The sequence below is a fragment of the Phlebotomus papatasi genome, chromosome 1, assembly GCF_024763615.1.
Source record: "Phlebotomus papatasi isolate M1 chromosome 1, Ppap_2.1, whole genome shotgun sequence".
NCBI lineage: Eukaryota > Metazoa > Arthropoda > Insecta > Diptera > Psychodidae > Phlebotomus > Phlebotomus papatasi.
In genome coordinates, this window is record NC_077222.1 from 44,851,566 (window position 1) to 44,871,409 (window position 19,844).

Genomic DNA, 19,844 nt, shown 5'->3' on the forward strand with positions numbered 1-19,844 from the left:
AAGCGGTAGAACTATAAAATAAAATAAAAAAAACAGAAAAATGCACATTTTAACATCAATTTTCAAAAAATCTTTTAAAAAAGAATATACCGTAGATGGATGAATTTACACTTCGAAAGTGATTTTGCCTCCACCCCTTTGTATACCTTGTATACCTTTGTATACCTTTTTTATAATTCTGGCGCTTTAAGAATGGATCAAACTTCAGTACAAAAATTAAAGCAAAGTTTGCGAAAAGTAGGGGTGAGGTCAGCCATGGAGTGCAAAGTTCCCCGCATCTACGGTACTTAAATTTTATAGTACATCTTACATATGTCCAGTAGAGTTGTAGAGGATGAAATAATGCGTCTTAAGATTTGATTAAGATTAAGATTTGTCTATGGGTCGGTTATATTCCTTGCGGAACCGCTGCACCCAGGCCACTTATTTGGGCCCATTATGCACTCCCCATTTTCCTGTTCTATCTTAACCCCCAAGGTGAGTAAACCTGCTCCATATCACAGTGCTCTGTGTGCGTTCTGATACACACAGTACCGCTTTATATCACGGTAAACCAACCTTGGTTTGTGGATCTGGGCAGTGAATGAGTATTTGTATTCGACTGAACTCTGCATGTCGAAACTTATTTCCTATACCAACCTCTCTTTTTAGGCGGTTCATTGTCAATGTATTGACATTACTTTTCCATTCATTCACTGGACGAATTCGAGACTATTACAGCAGCTGAAAAATCTGCAGCTGCCTAGTCCCGAACCCTCGACCTCACAGTCACAGAGCCACTGCTCTATCCACTGATCCACTGAGGCCCTAAAATAATGCGTCTTATCGGATTAAGAAAATAAGAGCCAATTAATTAGAACCAGCGATAGAAATTTTTTGAATATTAGAAAACAACAAAAAAAAGAAAAATGAATAATGCATATTTATAAGAATCTAGACACGACCACGACGAACGGATTTCATATTTGAGATACTTAAATGACCTTCTCTAACCAGCTTTGACGACATTCTCGACTCAAGACACACAAAAAGGTTAATTTTGTCGCAAAGTACATAGAATTTCCCAACTTTAGCTCGAAATAGAATTTACATGCAATCCGAGTATTCTCACCTTAAGAATCTCGCCTAAGATAAGCTGATCTAGGTTTATCACTATGTTTTTGTACGTGAAATTGCCGGTGCCGGTATTCATTCATCATTTGTTTGTTGTAGACGCTTTGTGTTTTGCAAAATGATCAAATTTGAGAAGAGCGAAGTTCTTAAGAATAAACATCTCATCACTGCATATAACGAGGCTCCCATTGAATACTTTCACAAACTTCTTTATTTTTTTCGTGTTTTTAACATTAACACCCCTTTGTATTAGTCCTAGAATCACAGTATGTTCAGTAAAAATGTATAGGATTTAATAGATGTAACGATACGAGACTTATCGAATGCAATAAACAGTAAACTTGAAGGCAGGACACAAATGTCCCTTCCGGAAGCGTCAGCAATAAACAGTAATCGATTTGGCTCCTGCAAATTCACTATGCTTTGTGTAGGAAAAAACTTCGGTATGGATATGGACATAAATTTCTCTAATGTGTTAGAGGTCATCAGTCCTAGAGAACCGAAAACAGCAAAAATATAGAGTTTAACACATTTAACGAGATCTATCAAATGCTGCCAAATGTAGTAATGCCAAATGGAGTCAAATGCCACTTCTTATTGTATTGTATTTATTCTCATTATCATTAATAACTACCAATAAATCATGGTAAACCCATCGTGTCTTGTGTCCATCGCCGTCTTAGCGTTGGTGGACCAACTTCCAGGGTAAAACGATGGAAACCCCTTCACAGGTGGGTTCCATCAAGATTTGCGTCAGTGAGCCGCTTACGATGGAATATGGTGCTCCCCAGGGATCGATGATCGGCCCTCTTGTGTTTCTGATATACATCAATTATCTGCTAACTTTAGACCTGGGGTGACATGATAACTTTTTTTCGATACTATCGGCTACCGATTTTGAAAAATTTTAACGATAGCAGGACTTCCTGTAACTAATATAGATATTTGTCGACAGTCACATTGTTTTAAGAAGGTTACAATGAATGGCCCAATAATGCGTAAAAAGACCACATTCGCTTAATCTAACAGATAGGGGAGACCGGGGCAAATTTGTCAAAACGAAAATTTCAATATTCACTATTTTCTAAAATAAAAGAAACTGAGGCTTGAAATTTTTATTAGATAGCCTTCATGCACATTTTTAAACTTCAAAGTTTCAAGGGATTCGACGAAGGATTATGTAAAATAAAAAAATAATGGAATTTTCAGCCCTATTTTTGGAATATTTGGCTTACAGAAAATATCAATACTGATTAGCTCAATTTAAGCACATTTCTCGTTAAGATACAGAAAAATTATCTTCGACAAAGTTGTAGAGGAATAAATTTCCTCTCTCCCTTTAAATAAATTTATTTGATAAAAATTTTTAACTTTTTTGAGAGTAAAACGTGACAAATTATCCGGAGACTGACAAAATTTGCCTCAGCAATTTTGAGAATCTCCACAAAATCGACTTTTAGAAAATGATTCGAAAATCACATTTCTTTCTAGATAGAGGAAAATCAGGAACATAGTCTTCTGTCTTCTGCAATGTTGTAGAGCAGTAAATTTCCTATAAGAATATTCTCATTATAAAACGTTTAAGTTTTATCAGAGCTCGTGAAAGAATTAAAGGGACAGATAATCCTAACCGGCTTATGTAGGTGAGATTCTTAACGTGAGCTAACTCGGAGTGCATGCAAATTCGATTTAGAGCTGAAGTTGGGAGACGCCATTCAGTTATCTTGAATAAAATTCGTGAAATTATACAAATTTTGTATTTAAACCAAAATATCAAGGATTTGGATGAACTGACAGAAAAGTGATATATGGGTGAAATGTAGACCAGAATGTTCTCTATAATTTTCTCATAGAACATGATCTCATCGATTACTCAGAAGCCAAGATAAGCGAGGTTTTTTGTTTCTTAACTCGTTTTTTCATCCAGAGTGCCCCAAGTAGTCATTTGTTGAACTTCAACTATATCAAAGAATTGTTGTATTTTGCGGGACTTTCCATTTAAACCCCTATTTTAAGTGTCTTGGTGGAGTAGAGGCAGTCAAATTGGCATCTGAGTGATTTCAAAGCGTTATTATGGGAAAAATCAATTTTTTCACACTTAAACGGCAAAATCGGAGTGATAGCGTAGTCTGAGTGGAAAATGATGTATGGACGAAATGTAGAGACAAATGTGCTCTACAATTATGTCGAAGTAATCATCAAAATCGGTTCAGCGACAGTCGAGATAATTGAGGTTATGTGATATTGAAATTGGTTTTTCGACTGTGGCGCCCCTGGTGTTGGTCCCACGAAGTTCAAATATTCTAGAAAGTTGTAGCATTTGGTGAGATCTTTCGTTTAAGCCCTCATTCATCAAAATCGGTCACATAGAACCGGAGATATGATTTTTTGAATGTTGTGAACTTTGACCCCTCATATCTCCGGTTCTATTGAAACCACAGCGCACATACGCACCATTTTGGAAACGTCCTAGACTGGACTACAACATACTAAAATTTCATTAACTTGCACAATGCCGTTTTTGAGAAAAGTGACTTTGAATTTCGATGAATTTTGACGCTATCACAGCGCCACCTGTGGTGACTTTTTGAACTTCCATCTGAAAGTGCTCATCGAGACGAAACCAAAAAGGTAAAATTTAGGTTGCTATGTTAATTAGAACCGGAGATAGAGGCCGGTCAATGTTCGAACTTTGACCCCTTATAGCTCGGGTCAGGGGTTATGGATCGACTTAAGGTTTTTTTTGTTTGATAGGTATAATCAACGACTACAACATACTAAAATTTCAGCCCGATTGCATAAGGAATTTTTGAGTTATTTAACTTTTAAGATTTAAAAATTTTCTTTTTAAAAAAAGCGCCCCTAGCGGTGGTTTTATGAACTTGCGATGTTAGAAGGGGAAGTGGCATTTCACGAGAGCTTTCCAAAAAGCCCTCACTTTTTAAATTCTGACAATTAGAACCGGAGTTATGGCCATTTTAAGAAAATTTTTTTGGACCCTTATAGCTCGGGTCAGGGGGGTCGGGGGACCTTAAGTTTGGTACTGATGGAAAGCTCTAAGGCCCAGCTATAACATACTAAAATTTGAGCCCGCTCGATGCCATAGGGGCGGAGCTATTGAGAAAAGAAAAAAAGGGGGGTCTTCAAAATGGCGGAAGGAGGGGTGGGGGGTGGGGGGTCAATGCACCAAGTTGCAATTTTCATACGATATTTAACCTTTGCCGAAAACCGCAAGTCGATATCTTTTTTAGTTTAGGAGCTATTAAGCTCCAAAGAGCGGCCGGACGGCCGGCCGGACGGCCGGGAACGTAACTTAGCCCCCCATATATTCGTGATCAGGAAGTGGCGAAACACATTTTGGCCAAGTTTGAGCGCGATCGGACGACATGAAATTTTGTTAGGATTATAGTAGGTGAGATTGTTAAGAATCTCACCTAATATGCGTTTTGACAAGTTTTGCCCTAGTCTCCCCTATACATTTATCGATAATTTGGCATTAATGAACTCTGGATCATCACGTGAAACTGTAAAAGCGTGGACGCAAACTGACCTTGACGCGGTTAGGCTCTGGCTTGACGTAAATGGCATGATCATGAGCCCCAAAACTGTGTCCATGCATTTTGGTCGGGGTCCTGTGTTCGGGGATTGGACAATGTGTCATAATTCGAGTTACGCACGAGGAGTTGGAGCGTATCCGAAAAATTCCGTCCTGATTAACCGTGACGTGTTTCAGACCAAAGACTTAGCCGTATGGCTTAACTTCTCAAGTTAAGCCAAGTTTTTTGGGAAATTCTAAGTTATAGGATTGGTCCATTAATGTACCGTCGTTGCGGGTGACTTTGCACTCGGGGGGTGACTTTGCACTCTGCTGTTCGTGAGACTTTGAACAATTCTAGCACTTATTGATGGTCTTCGCCGATCCGATCTACCATGTCAAAGTATATAGGGATATGTTAAGTACCAAGTAAGGTACAATGATCCTCAAAAGGATTCTTGTGGTTTCAGTAATAGTCAATGAAATGCTAATATAGGTATTTTGTCAAAAAACGGCTCCGTGAAAAAGTTATCTGAAGGTGTAATTCCAAAATCGATTTCGGAGTAGTAAATTGGCCAAATCTATTCTAAATTTATCTGGCTAGAATAATCCACTTCCATTTTGTTGATTATTTTTATTAAAATTTTTTTTTTTGCCTATTATCTTTCTAAGAACGCATGATTTATGTTACAAAATTGCATGTAATGATCTTTCTAAAGCTTTATTATAAAAGTATTTGGCTAAAAATTATCCAATTTTTTGATAATTTAAGATAAAGTGACCGAGATCTACAAGATGGTATGGTCGCCATCTTGGTTTGACGTTTCTGTCCGCCATTTTGAATAACTGTCAAAACAAAAAAATTATCCGATTGAGCTGAAATTTTAGTATGTTCTAGCTGATGTCAAACGCTTTTCAGAACATATATAACATCCGACCTAGGTCAAGCGATTGCCTGGATACAGGAGCTCCAAGTTCAAAATTTTGACATTTTCATGAATACAGGACTACGGAGAGCTTTTTTTATCGAAATCATCACAAAAAAGACAGTACTGTCGTTAGGCGATGAGATCTAAATAACAAACAAAAAGAAAAGGATTGTTTTTCTTTATAACAGCATATTATTTGAAGATCTGAAAAACTGTTTTTGCAAAAATGAAAAAATAAAAAAAATTAATAAATGCACTTTTCATTTATTTTTTTTTAATTATGTAAGAGCAAATAAATATATAAAATAAAAGCCTCAACCATTTTTAATGGTTACTGAAGCATTTCATTTAGATTTTAAAATTAAGGATTATAAAATAAAGATCGCCAAAATATAATGATTTCAAAATTTTAAAATGTGAGCCTCTGTATCTAGGTAAATACTTGACGTAGACTGGGATATAGATACGTTCTGAAAAGGTCTTGACATCAGCTACAACATACTAAAATTTCAACCCAATCGGACCAGTTTTAGGTTTTGTCAGTTATTCAAAATGGCGGACAGAAACGTCAAATCAAGATGGCGACCACGTCATCTTGTAGATCTCGTGCATATTACCCTTAGATGTAAAGATCTTCATTGTCGTTTATTATCAGAAATTGTTGATTTTTTAGTATTTATTAAAAAGTGCAAAGTCACCCGCACCTTATCCCCAGTGCAAGCCTTTTTTCTTGATTTTTTTAAACATAGTAAAATTTTATAAAATTAATGCTAGTGGCACAAAATCCATTCATTAACAACTGAATACAAATAATTTTACTCAAAAACCCCCCTCCCTTCACTTTAACTATCCACTTTTAGAGAGCAAAGTTGAAAAATAGCGAAAAAACGTGCAAAGTCACCCGCAACGACGGTAAATGGTCCATTAAATTCCTATAAACCAAAAATTTTCTTGTTATATAGGATTTAGATACCTTCGGGAACTGGGCTAAATCTCTAGTCTGAAGACCACTTAAGCTGTAGTGTAACTTCCTGATGATCACACAGTTATTATTTTGAAAAGCCTGTTGAAGCTACTTTGGCTGCTTTCCGAAATTTTCCACGAAATTTATCAGAATCGTATAGAAAAATAAATCTACAAACAATCACAAGGGGCAACTTACCGTTACCAATCTAAAATATCATTATATCACCAAGCCTTTTTATTTTTAATCTTTGCCTCTTTATAAGTAAAAGGACAGGAATTGAGGCAAGGATATTAAAATACGCTAAATGGGAAACCGCATAATTAGGATTAAGATGATTCAAAAATGCCTGAAACTCACGCCTCTATTGTAAACTTAGTTGGTTTCACAGTGCACATGGGACAACCCTCTTATCATGCATGCTACAATATTATTTATCTATAATACATGTAATTAATTTTTATAGTAACTAATGGACTTTTAAATTAACTTACCATTTCGATATATTTATAATGAAAAATAAAAGTAAATTAGACCATACTGTACGTACAGAGAAAACCAATAACGTTAATTCAAGAAGTTCGCTTTTGAGACTTTGAAATTCAATCCTCTTGTTTTCCTGAACAGTACTTCGGATTATGAGAATAAATAAATTATTTTGGTTATCATGTAATTGGTTTTATGTAATCATACACAATAAAGATTTCTTTTTTTTTGCAAATTACACTTTATCCGGTGGTGACTCCTCGTTGGTAACTTCTGAGCCCCATTCACACATTTTACCCAAAATAATTCTCATGTCAAGTGTGTTAGTAAACTTGGTGGTAATTAAGTTACATTTGTATTTTCTTCTTTATTTTTTTTCCGTTTTTATTCAAAATAATTAACGCCATTAAGTTCTTCAAATTTTTCTTTTCATTCTTCCTTCATGATGTACATCCTCAAAGATTTAGTGTGGTTGATTTTGATGTTAGAACGACTGGTGGTATTGTCGAATTAAATTGTAAGTTTTGATCAGATGAAATGGAAATGATGAACAATGATACTGTCAATGTCTTATTGTGAAAGTGCCTTAAGCAGCCTCCTCTTCCTCTTCATCCTTGCCGGTGAGCATGGCAATGAGGGCGGCTGTGTCAATCCATCCTTTATCGTCAATCACCATCTGATCATAGGCATCATCCACCTCATTGGCGGTGAATTTGTCGCCCCATGTCATGAGAGCGTGGCGCATTCGGTCACCATCGATCTTGCCATCAACATCGAATGACTTGAATGCATTGATGACAACGTCATCATCATCGGAGGCACCAGCGGACGCCATACGACCCGCAAAGAGGGTAAGGAGCTGTGTGAAGTTAATGGGGCCGGACGCCTCACCAAGCATCTCGTCGAGCTCTTTCTCAGACACGAGTTTGCCTACGGAGTCGAATGTGGCGCGCAGATCGTTCTTACCGATGGTGCCATCCTTGTCAGCATCCATGAGCTGGAAGGCCTCTTTGAACTCAGCCACCTGCTTCTGGGAGAACATGGAGAAGACATTGGAGCCAGTGCGTTTAGCTTGGCGTTTTGAGCCTCCAGAAGCACGCGACGATTGCCGGGTGGACTCAGATTTGGCTGGTGTAGCGGCTGGCTCAGGGGTTGGGGCTTCAGTTGGTGTCTCAGATGCGGAAGCCTCTCCCTCCTTCTTCTTCTTCTTAACCTTCTTCTCCTTATCCGCCTATAAATACAACAAGGACGCCATATATGCATGAGCTATTATTCTATTCCTTAGTTTTCAGCAATTCTCACATGTACACTGCAAAGTAACCTTCTAGGGTCATAAGTTATTTTACGTTTCAAATTTAAGCTTTGTGACTAGAGGTTTTAAATAAGAAAATTGATGAACTGCATAAAAAATACGTTTTAATAGGCAATAGTCATCCACATTTGTAATTACACTATTTAATAGAATTGATTTTAAAATAATCTGATAATTTTTGGAAATATTTTTATTTAGACCATACTATCACTGATATGCATTTTTAATAAGCAAATTTCTTAGAGTAAATGCAAATTACTTTAAATATTGGAATGATAATTTTGATATTTCTGAAATACCATTTTTCAGCAAATTAAAAAAAAGACTGCGTCATTTGTAAACTAGTGATATCAAATATCACTTGAATCATTCTCTTTTAGAATTGTATCACCGATGGTCAGAGACCTTGTTACGGCAGAGACTGAGAACCCAAAATAGAAACACAGCAATAACAATTCAACGGATGAGAACGTGTTACGTGCACGAAGTTGAAAATAGAATAGCTGAGATATGTGCCAAATAGATTTACCACATATTTTTCTCGTTTAAAAATTCTTTTGGTAGCATTTGATCATAATATTTTTCTGATATATGGCTTTAATTGACACTCTGTTTAATTAATATCCTTCATTGTGTTGTTCCACTTGTAACATCCACATTGCAGAATACACATATTCCATGAATTGTAAATATAATCCTCTTAATTCCATCCTCATTTTTTTTTTCATCAAAAGCGCACTAATTAATTCACTAGAGAAATTTTTAACAATATATCTAGTCACTTTCACGAAACTTCTTTAATAAATCCTTTAATGCTGAATGTTCCACAGAGATTACTTTGCTGTAGACTCCACTATGAAGGAGACTTACCATTTTGCTGTTGATCTGAGTAACGACTAGTATTCACAAGAGGCCTACAGCAACTGAAAGAAAGGCGACGCCCGAACTATGATCAGTGCTATAGTCCCGCCGAAGAGAACTTCTATCATATTCACTTATACTTACACTCCTTATTTAGTAGCCGAGCAGTGTATTCTCATTCGTTGGACCAAATCTATAATTAAACTTTTCAACTTACAACACAAAACCAAGACAGCAGTATAGAAGATTCGAAATAAAACCAAATTTTCTCTCACTTAATTGTATTCCTTCGCTTTTCTCTAGTTGGCATGTCGACAAAGGGAAATGGTAACTGGGAGCCTTTCCTCTGCGTCCCGTTCAACACCCGAACTCTTCCTCATCTTTTAATCTCACACAGTGAAAAATTATATAGGTACGTGTAAGACAACGAGCGCCAGGGAATTTTATAGATCCCCTTTTTTTACTTTTGATAAGGTCATCGCTCATCCAATTTGAACCACCAGCCATTGACACAATTAACTAGCGCAAAAGTTACCTTTACGGAATTTTTTCCTTTAACTGCAATACAAATATGTATATAGAATTTTAAATTAAAAAAAAGTTTTACAGTATGGATGCAGTGGTGATCTCCTGCAAAAAATTGATAAAAATACAAGTTTAAAGAAATTAATCCCACAATTTTCTAAAATATAAAACAATATTTCAATCTTATAGTCGGTCGCCTTTAAAAGGTGATTTACATTGTTTGATTAAGCGTGTATACTATTGTGAAATTTCTTAAAGCTTAACTGTTTATCGTTTTTAAGTATTGTTTAATTTAATCAAAAGTGCTTTCAGATCTTTGGAAATTGAAATTTTTGAGATAAAATTATGATACATACAGCATTGGCCTTTAACTGTGATTTCGAACTCAAACACTAAACATTTCACTTAAATATATAATCTTTTATCACGCAAAAACACTTTTTTTTGAAGAATTAGAAGATTGACTATACTCGTAATTACCAAAATGAATTCTAAAAAATCGAAAAATAATTTTATTTGTATAAAAATGGAATATTTCGTACATACTTTACACACTATAGGACTTTATGTTCATATTTGACAGTATTTTTAAATTTAAACATAAATTTAGACATAAATTTTTATACTGTGTAAGTATCAGGAGACAAAATTTGTTTAAAAATATATTTATAAAAAACTTAAGTCTAGATTAGCTTGTTGTAGATGTGATTCTTAATGTGAGCATCTTCAGATTGCAAGAAAATTCGATTTCTAGCTGAACTTGATAGATTTTATTCAGCAATATATTGATTTTGAATAGGGAGATGTGGCGCTACTTTGAGCTGTGGGGGTAGATTGTTATACGATTTTTTCGCCAGTTTCTAAATAAAGCTTATCCTTACAACTATTTTATCTTCCAAATTGCATGAAGTGAAAACCTAGTTTCCATTAGACATTATTCAAAAAGAATCGTATAGCCCCATAGCTCAAAGTTGCCCCACTTCCCCCTAACTGAATTTTATCATTTGTTTTGGAGATAAGATAATTTAATTTTTTTATCACGTTTTTTGACTACAGCGCCCCTTGTGTCATAGTGTCAGAAATTAGTTGAATTTTGTAAAAGCGTATACATGTAGAGTCTTCTAAATTCGAGCGCTTGGGGGGTATTTTTGACATTTCTCACCTCCCAAATTCGAACGATTTTTTCAAACTAACGAAATTTATGTTAGATTAAATTGTACTTTGAATCAAATTCCTGTACTTTCTCACAAGTCTTAGTGGTAACATACTTCCTTTTCATTTTATATGATCATAATGTATGTAAACATTCAGGAAGAAGTACATAAATATGATTTTCATTCATCCAGAAAACGATTTTTTTTTTAACATAACCCCACAATTGACATTTTGAATCCAAACGTCGTTCGAATTTAAGATATTCAGATTTGAGAGACTCTACTGTACTTTCGCGCCGTTATTATGAGAAAAGAGAATCATTTTCTTACAGTAAAACGACAAAATCGGACATAAATCTAAGCAAGAAATGATGCGTGGGCGACTGTAGATATATATTTTCCTCTATAATTATGTTCAAGAAAACATTAACATTAGTTAACCCTTTAAGGACGAAGAGGGTCAAAAATTGCGACTCAGAAAAAATCATTTTTCCTTATATTTTAGAGTAAAACATAATTTTAGAAGACGGTAGGAAAAATCTTGCTTTTGGGTCACCGGTGACCCAATTGTCATTTAACCCTTTAGGGCAGAGGCCCCCAAAATTTTTACGTCTCTGTCAAAAATTGGCCGAAGTCGGGTGGCCAAATTCCTGACTTCGAGTCAACCTTCGTGTGCTTCGTGTTTTGGCTTGTCACGTAAAATATTTCACTGTTCTCTTTAACCTCACAAAGTGAATCCAAAACGCAAAGACTGGCAAAAGACGATAAAAGTGTCATGGAGAAAAATTTTTATTGTAAACCACTGAATGACAACTTCTCACAATGCACTCTTTGTGGTGCAGTGATACACAGTAAGTCCATAAAATGGTGTTTTTTCTTATTCGATGAAAAATTTCAAGATTTTTTTTTCCGAGAAAAAAATCCGAGCGCGTTGTTAGGAAGTGTATTTTTTACGCGGTATAATAATAGCGTATAATTGATGTTATAAATTGTAAAAAAAAGTTCATATTTTTACAATTTAATTTAGTAAAATACTTTTGAAAGTGAATAAGTCTCTAATTCAATTGGTTTTCTTGAAATCTTGCTCTTTTTATAGAAAAATGTGAATTTTAATCCATTTTTGTTTCAAATGTTTATTTCAAAAAATATGTGTGTCAAACCTTATATTGACTTAATTTGTTTTAAATATATATGTTCTCGATCATCTCTATTCTCAAGAGATTTTTAGTTAATCCTAATAGAAATTTAAAAAAAAAATTGTTTTTAAAAACGAAATTGCGACAAATATTTCAGTTGTAAATTCGACGTAGGAGAAGATAATTTTAGTAAATATTTAATGAATTTATCTCATATAAAATATATTGTTTTGATCTACAATATTTTTATTCATTTCATTACGTTTTCGAGCTGTTTTCATTATCGGAAATTCTTGATTCACTGAAGTACAAATATAAAATTTATATATATTTAAAAATTCTATTAAAAGCATGAAGATTTAACTTAAATATTTAGTGACAAAAACAAAACATGCCTATTCCGAATTAAAGGCTAATGAATTTTTATATTTTAGCAAAACAATTAATGTGAAAAATTAAACTGTTTTTATGAATTGAAAAATCCTACTGTGATATTATAGTTAAAATGAACTTTTAAAAATTATTTTAAAGTAAATTGTATTTGTTTAAAATTAAGCTGTACAACGAAATCGCTATGCCCAACATTGGGCAAGGTGTCCTAAAGCCGGTAAAGATCCTGCATTGCCAGAAAGTGTCCTGAAGCCGGATAAGTTGAGTCATTTTGATTCCAATGCAAGCTCCGTAGATAAGAGTCTCAATAGTGTTACAAGAAAAAGAAAATCATATTCTCCCAAGAAACACGATTATATGAGTTCCAAAGAGGTATCCAAGGTCCTGGCTCTCGAGTTGGCGAGAAATAAGAAACCTTACGCAGACGCAGCAATATATAAAAATATATTTGCAACATTATTTGAGAAGATGGGCAAGAGTGAAAGTGCAAAATTACTCAAAGAGATTCCTTGCTCAAGTACAACAATAATGAGACATACTTGCAAACTTGCTGATGATGTGCGGGAATCATTGAAACAAAATCTTAATATGTGTGACACGGTGTCCATTTGCTTGGACGAAACCACAGACATTACAGATGAAAGTCAAATGTTAATATTTGTTCGCGGTGTATATCCCAACGGAGACACATTCGAAGAAATGTTACAATTGAAAAACCTTAAATCAAGGACCACTGGAGCTGAGGTTTATCAAGTTGTCATGGCTACACTAGAAGAGTTTGACCTCATAGACAAACTCTTCAGCATAACCACGGATGGGGCTCGCTCCCTATGTGGACATCTCACTGGCCTCTACGGTCTTATGTCGAACGTAATGCCTGGAATACGTCATTACCACTGTCTCATTCACCAAGTTGCCTTAAGTGCTAAATTTTTGTCCAACCTACCAGCTCCCAAACAAGCAATTCGAATAATTAACGGTCTCAGAGGCGGACACAATTCATTAACTCATAGGCGCTTGAAGAGATACCTGGAGGAAAACAAGGCTCCAAAAAAAGACCTTCTCTTACACACGGAAGTGAGGTGGTTATCCCTAGGCAAGGCATTAAGGCGGCTATTTGACTTAAGAAAGGAAATAGGTTCATTTGCTCAGAAAAAAGATGTTAAGGTATTTCTAGTGATACTAAGAGTCCGTATTCTATTGTCATATACACTTAATTTTTTTTTTGTGACAGATCTGTGAAGAATTGAAAAGGATAATAAAAGATCATGAGTTCTGGAAACAAATAGCCTTTTTCACGGACATCACTGGGCGCCTCAACGATTTGAATCTATCACTTCAGGTATATTTTTATTTTTTACATCTACTCGATATATCTGGAAGATTATGTATGGAAAAATAGGAGAAAATGAATTAATCGTGATAATAGTGGTCTTTCATTAGCCTGTATAAGAGTAAAGCGTGTCCGGGATTTAAATGCAAGTTTTCGACATGATGATAGTCACAATAGGAATTGAGTTTTGCTTTGATTTTTTTTGACTTTTTAAGATAATTTCGTCAGCTTTTCATTTCTGAAAAAAATATTGAAAAAGGTTATGTTTTGGCTGAGAAAAGTGATAAAAATGGAAAACCTGCGCAAATTGATCGTGGACACGTACCTAAAGAATCCAAAAGCGAGCTATTTTGAAATCGGAAGGATCACCGGAAAGTATCCATCCACGGTGCGAAGGGTTATATTACGGTTCAAGGACCTCAGGACTGTTGTTTAAAAGACAGGATGTGGCAGAAAACCTGGAGCTGTAGACAAGAGGATGGAGAAGAGAGTGTTGGCGCTTTTCCAGAAGCAACCTTGCCTTTCAGTCAGAGATGTGGGCAAAAAGCTGGGTATCTCCAAGAGCTTAGTGCAGAGAATCAAAGAGAATAACGGATTGATAACGTACAAAGCTCAAGTTGCTCCCCATCGCACGGACAAGCAGAAACAAAGTGCCAAAACGTGATCGAGAAATCTGAGTGATCGAGTTTTGAAAGGCTTTCAATGATGCATTTTGATGGACGACAAAAGTGTCGTAAAAGGTGAATTGACCCAGTTGCCCGGCCAACAGTTTTACACGGGGAAGACTCGTACGGGTGTAGCCAGCAAGTACAGGTTCAAAGAGTACGACAAGTTCCCGAAGAAATATGTGGTTTGGATGGCAACCTGCTATTGTGGACATCGCAACGAAGAATTTTTTGTGACAGGGCACACCAGAAGTCCGCCCCATTGAGAAATACTGGGGAATTTTGAAAGGAGACTTGAAGAAGAAGGCTAATCCAGCCAAAAATTTGCATAACTTCGGAAGTGGAAGAAAGTCGTCAGTGATCGTGGGGACGACCTTGTCCAGAGCCTTCAGAGGATAAGAGAATGGAAAAGAAAATGCTAGAGCTTTTCGAGAAGCAACTCAATCTTTCCGTGCGAGATGTTGGCAAGAAGATGGGACTACATAGGAGATTTATCCATAAAATCAACAAGAGGAATGGTTTGAAAAACTATAAAACTCAGGCATGTCCTATCTAGGTTCAACGTTGTCAATCACGATATATATCGTGTAAGCTTCATAATCCTTGGCCCCATCTCCGCAGCCGCAGTGAATACAACAAAAGTCTCCATCGCCTCTTGCGTCGAGTGAACTATAATGTTGATATCGTCAACATAAGCAAATATATTGGAGCACCTGTAATAGCAGAGTATGCATGTTCTTGCATTGCACCCAGAGACTGTAACGGAATATTCCAGCACAAAGCTCAATATTGTGGAAAACAGGGCATCCTTTCACATCAGACTACTAAAAATGCTGAATATACGCTGAAAATCTCTTATTTCTTTTGCACGACCTTTACCTGGTACATTAAGTTGGAGATATGATCATTTTCACCAAACTGATTTGCTTAGGTGGGAATGGCAAGCTCACGCATGATGACAGACAAGGTCCTTCTTTTGATTATAGGCCTGTTTCAAGTCAACCATAATTTATTCCTTGGACTTGGATTCAAGTAAAGTCTATGCTAACTTTAGTCACTGAAAGAATTTCTTCCTTACACGAACCTCCTTTTTTTATCGGTACTATCTATTATTTGATTTGGACTATACTGTGCAGGTGCAGGCGCTTTTCGACTATCATAAAGGTAGTTTTCTCAACTTTTTGATTTTTTTAGGCATTCAATATTCCACTTCGCAACCGTTTTGTATTTCTTAGGTGTGATTATTTCGTTTTGCAGACGAAACTGAAAACCTATATACCAGGTCAGACTTCTTTTTTATCATGTCTATTAACTTTCTCGTATTTTTGCTAGTATCTACCAAAATTTTGTCAGGTTAATTTCTTGAATTGCATCTCTGATGTGTAATGAGCTACATATAATAACTTTTATAAACATGAGCTTGACTTTTCACTGAAGAGCAACTGAAATCTACTATATTATTCTCGAATCATTTCTATCCAAAAGGGTCGCAACACCAACATCATGGACAGTATTCGAAAAATCGATGAATTTAAGAATAAACTCCCTATGCTTCAGAAAGACCTCCGCAGTTGCCGTTTGGCAAATTTCCCATCATGTCAGGAGTTAAACTGCGGAGGTTTTGAAAAGTTTTCTGAAGTCATTGACAAACTGAGTGATTCTTTCTCATCAAGATTTTCGTCTTACGACGAAGTAAGGGGAATCCGACGCGACAGCTCGGAATATATCCGATTTCTCTCCGTTTACCCCACATCATATTCTTGCGAGCAAGGATTTTCAGTCCTCAAACTAACAAAAACTAAGAACAGAAGCACTTTGAATCAATCCAATCTCGCAGCAAATTTGAGGCTTAGCCTTAAAAATACCGACAGAGCTTTCATTGATCACAATGACAAAAAAGATGAAGATCTTGAAAATATTTCTTGTATATCAGACAGTCCCTAACTTTTAACATGAAGAAGGATTGAAGTTAGGAGTTTCAGGTATTTTACAGTAGACTCTCACTCCTGCTCGCTCAATCGACTTTTTTTTAATTAAATTTTTGTCATTCGATTGTTCCAGTTGCATTTCAAAAAAAAAGATTGTTGACAGTTTTTATGTTTGATTCAATGTGAAGAAAATATCATAAGATTTGATATTGTTTCTCTTATTTTAAGCGAGGTTTTTTATTATTAATTTTTGTGGAATTTGCAGTGATTTTGAGTATGTAAATTTAATATGACTAAGTAGGTGAATATAATGAAATGCTGAATTTCAAAGAGTTGCACGCCCGTATTTCTTGATAATTCGGATGACATATTTTACCATATGCTCAATTGAGAGAGAGACAACTGTACTATCCCTAGACATAATTTGCTACTAGATAGTTTTGTAATTATAAATAGTTTAAATAGTTAAAACATGATTATATAATATATAATGAAATATATAATTGAACTGAATTGAATCGATTAATGGATTTAAACAATCTAAACCAGATATTTTAATCTTAACGATGAATAAATTATTCTATTTTTCTGTCTTATATGTTTTTTTCTTTATATCGCAAAAGGAAGAAATTGCATTGCTAATTCAACGTTTTTACAAGAAGCCATCTGAAACGCGAAGTTATGTTGAGAAAAGTGCCCCCGGGGAGGTGGAGGTGGAAATTTTGGGGAGTAAAAGATCGTAGGAATACATAATTTATCTATCTATCTATCTATAACTGCTCTCTTTTGAGTTCGAGCAGTAAAAATGCATTTTACACTATAAAGGTCCCTTGAAATATAATGCCTTTTTCATTACTAAAGTTACACTATTAATAAATAAATAAAAATATAATAAATTACACGGAGTAATAAATTATTGATTATTTTTTACGCGTAATTAATTTTTTTAAGATTAAATTTTCACGATTTGTCCCGAACAGACACAAGAAAACACGAAGTGATATGACTAAATTCCATTTCATTCTTATGTCAAATCTGTGGGCCTCTGCTTAGGGTTAAACAGATGTCGAAATAATTGAGCTTGTGTATGAGAATTGTTTTTTTTTTTTGGCTATAGTACCCCTAGTGTTGGTCCAACAAAGTTCAAATGTTCTATAAAATTGCAGTGCTTTGTGAGAGCTTTCATTTGTGCCATTACTCATTAAATTCTGTCAAATAGAACCGAAGATATGGCGTTTTGAATTTTTTGAATTCTGATCCCTAATATCTCGGGTTATAATGGTAGCACAAAGAATCCATGCCACTCTTTGGAAACTTCATAGCCTAGGCTACAACGCTCTGAAATTTGATCATCTTTTTTACGTTTTTTTACGATTTGAATTTTTACGCTGTGACAGCGTCATCACTATATAAACTACTAATATCACAGCGTCATCACTATATAAACTGTGTATTAGACCGGTCTACCGGTCAGTTTTTCAACTTTGATCCTTTATAGCTCAAGTCAGTGGTGCTCGAGACACTTAAGTTTTTTTATTTTTGGTAGATAAAGTGCAGCTATGACAGTTTCAGCCCGATTTATGGGAAATAAATAATCTAGAAAATTGAAAAATTTTCTTTTTAATAAGGAATTGTGGAATTTTAGAGCTGGTGCTAGAAACATTTTAAGAAAAAAATCATCTCTTCTTGTTCAGATTAGGGGGTTTGGGGGGCCTTGTGTTTTTTATTCTATCGAGAGCTATAAGGCCCAGCTACGTTACAGAGGAAATCAAAATAGGTCCACCTCATGAAGTGGGTGGTATGTAGATCCGATCAGACTAGATTTTTTCTGTATAAATCAGGTCTGCATAAGAACATTTTCTGTGGTAGAGAGTCGCGTTCACTACCATTCGTGTGTGCACGAGAGCCATTTTATGAAAAGTTGGATAAAATTTGCGTGAAAATTGATTCACCCCAATTTTTTTTACCACAACTATTAAAACCCAAAAAAAAAATTTTTTTGAAATATATTTTATATTGCCACTTTTCTTCAAAATAACACTCTTCTGAAAGCGATCTGTTACGCTGATATAACTTTTGAAGCGTCTTATCACTTATCACTTTTCACATCCGTATTATACAAATTTCTACTTTAAATTCGTATAGTGCATTGACAGCAACTCTTAAAAAAATGTACTGAATAGTATCGCCTATATGTTTTCAAATCGATTCAACATCCAGGAATGTGCTAACGCGTCAAGAACATTGAACTATTTCCCATAAAACTAATTGAAAAATTAATTGTTTCGTAGAAAAATCACCTTTTTCCGAGGTTGAACCTGGATAAACAGGATCTGAATGATCTTCAGAGAATCTCGATATTTCTCTGACATCTCTTTTGTGGAAATCCACCATAGGGGTATTTTTATTCTGTAGTATACAAATTAAACATATATATTAAAGCACTTCCATCGCCAAAATCCAGTTTAGCAGTGGCTAATATTTCTGCCTTTTCTACTATCAATTTTGTACTAAATCAGAACCACCAAGGACAAACTTTTTCGTCCATTCCTCTGCATTGAAAGATTAATAGAGGATGGGGATCAACGCACCAAGTTACACTTCTCATCTGGTATATAACTTTTTTTGAAAATCATATTATTATTAAGCTCCAAAAAACAGCCGAACGGACAACCGGACGGACGGGAAAGTTTTTAGCCACCCATTGTATTTGTAGTCAGAAAGTAGTGAAACACATTTCAGCAAAGTTTGGGGCCGATCGGAGGACATGATATTTTGTGATGATTATAATAGGTGAGATTTTTGAGAATCTCACACAAATGCCTTTAAGAAAAGCTTTGGCTTTCAGTAAGAATAAGATGAAATTTTCGAATTATATTCTTCTTGTTGAACTAAACTGGTTGAAATTTCGTATAGGGGAGACCGGGGAGATTTGGGACAAGGCGATTTTTTCATTAATTTTTGAAATAAATGGGATTTAACCACTACTCAATTGTAGGCAATATTAAGATGTATCTTGACTAAAAGAATGGATATCCTCAGTTTTATTGTTTTAATTCTATGAACACTTTTTTAAAAATTGATAAAAATTGTATTTTTTGATTTCTCAGTTTTGCTCTTTGTATTTTATATCAGCGATATATAATCATAACTTTTTTATCTCATTAGCTAGCAGTATAATCTGGGAACATATTTTAATAAAACTTTCAAAGATTATACGCTCTTGTTTTTTTACTTAAAGGTTTTAAATACCAAAACTACTCGCGGGGATGTTTGGGACACCTGAACGGGGATGAATGAGACGTTGATTTTCGACACGAATGTAGATAGCGTGCAATTTTTTAGTGTCAAAATGGAGAGTAATGCCTAGTTTCTACTGGAAATATCCCTGTTGTGCAAACTTTACCAGTTGAGCAGTTGTCTACAGGGACAATTAAACCATCAATGTCATGGGAATAAATAATTTATTCTCCAGAGGATATTCGACCTTTGCTCAATTTTGTTAAAAACTAT

At 35.1% G+C, this 19,844-nt stretch overlaps 2 protein-coding genes across 2 annotated transcripts; one reads left to right on the forward strand and one right to left on the reverse strand.

Moving 5' to 3' along the window:
- Positions 1-7,385: 7,385 nt before the first annotated feature.
- LOC129799351 (myosin regulatory light chain 2) lies at positions 7,386-9,346 on the reverse strand. The gene is made up of 2 exons (XM_055843168.1): positions 9,210-9,346; positions 7,386-8,258 (listed from the first exon to the last, which is right to left on the reverse strand). Exons 1-2 carry the CDS (start codon positions 9,210-9,212, stop codon positions 7,614-7,616), a joined length of 648 nt encoding a protein of 215 aa, XP_055699143.1. The 5' UTR covers positions 9,213-9,346; the 3' UTR covers positions 7,386-7,613.
- Positions 9,347-11,484: 2,138 nt separating this feature from the next.
- On the forward strand, positions 11,485-17,160 carry LOC129799353 (zinc finger BED domain-containing protein 5-like). The gene is made up of 3 exons (XM_055843169.1): positions 11,485-11,730; positions 12,572-13,572; positions 13,640-17,160. Exons 1-3 carry the CDS (start codon positions 11,655-11,657, stop codon positions 13,805-13,807), a joined length of 1,245 nt encoding a protein of 414 aa, XP_055699144.1. The 5' UTR covers positions 11,485-11,654; the 3' UTR covers positions 13,808-17,160.
- The last annotated feature ends 2,684 nt before the right edge of the window (positions 17,161-19,844 follow it).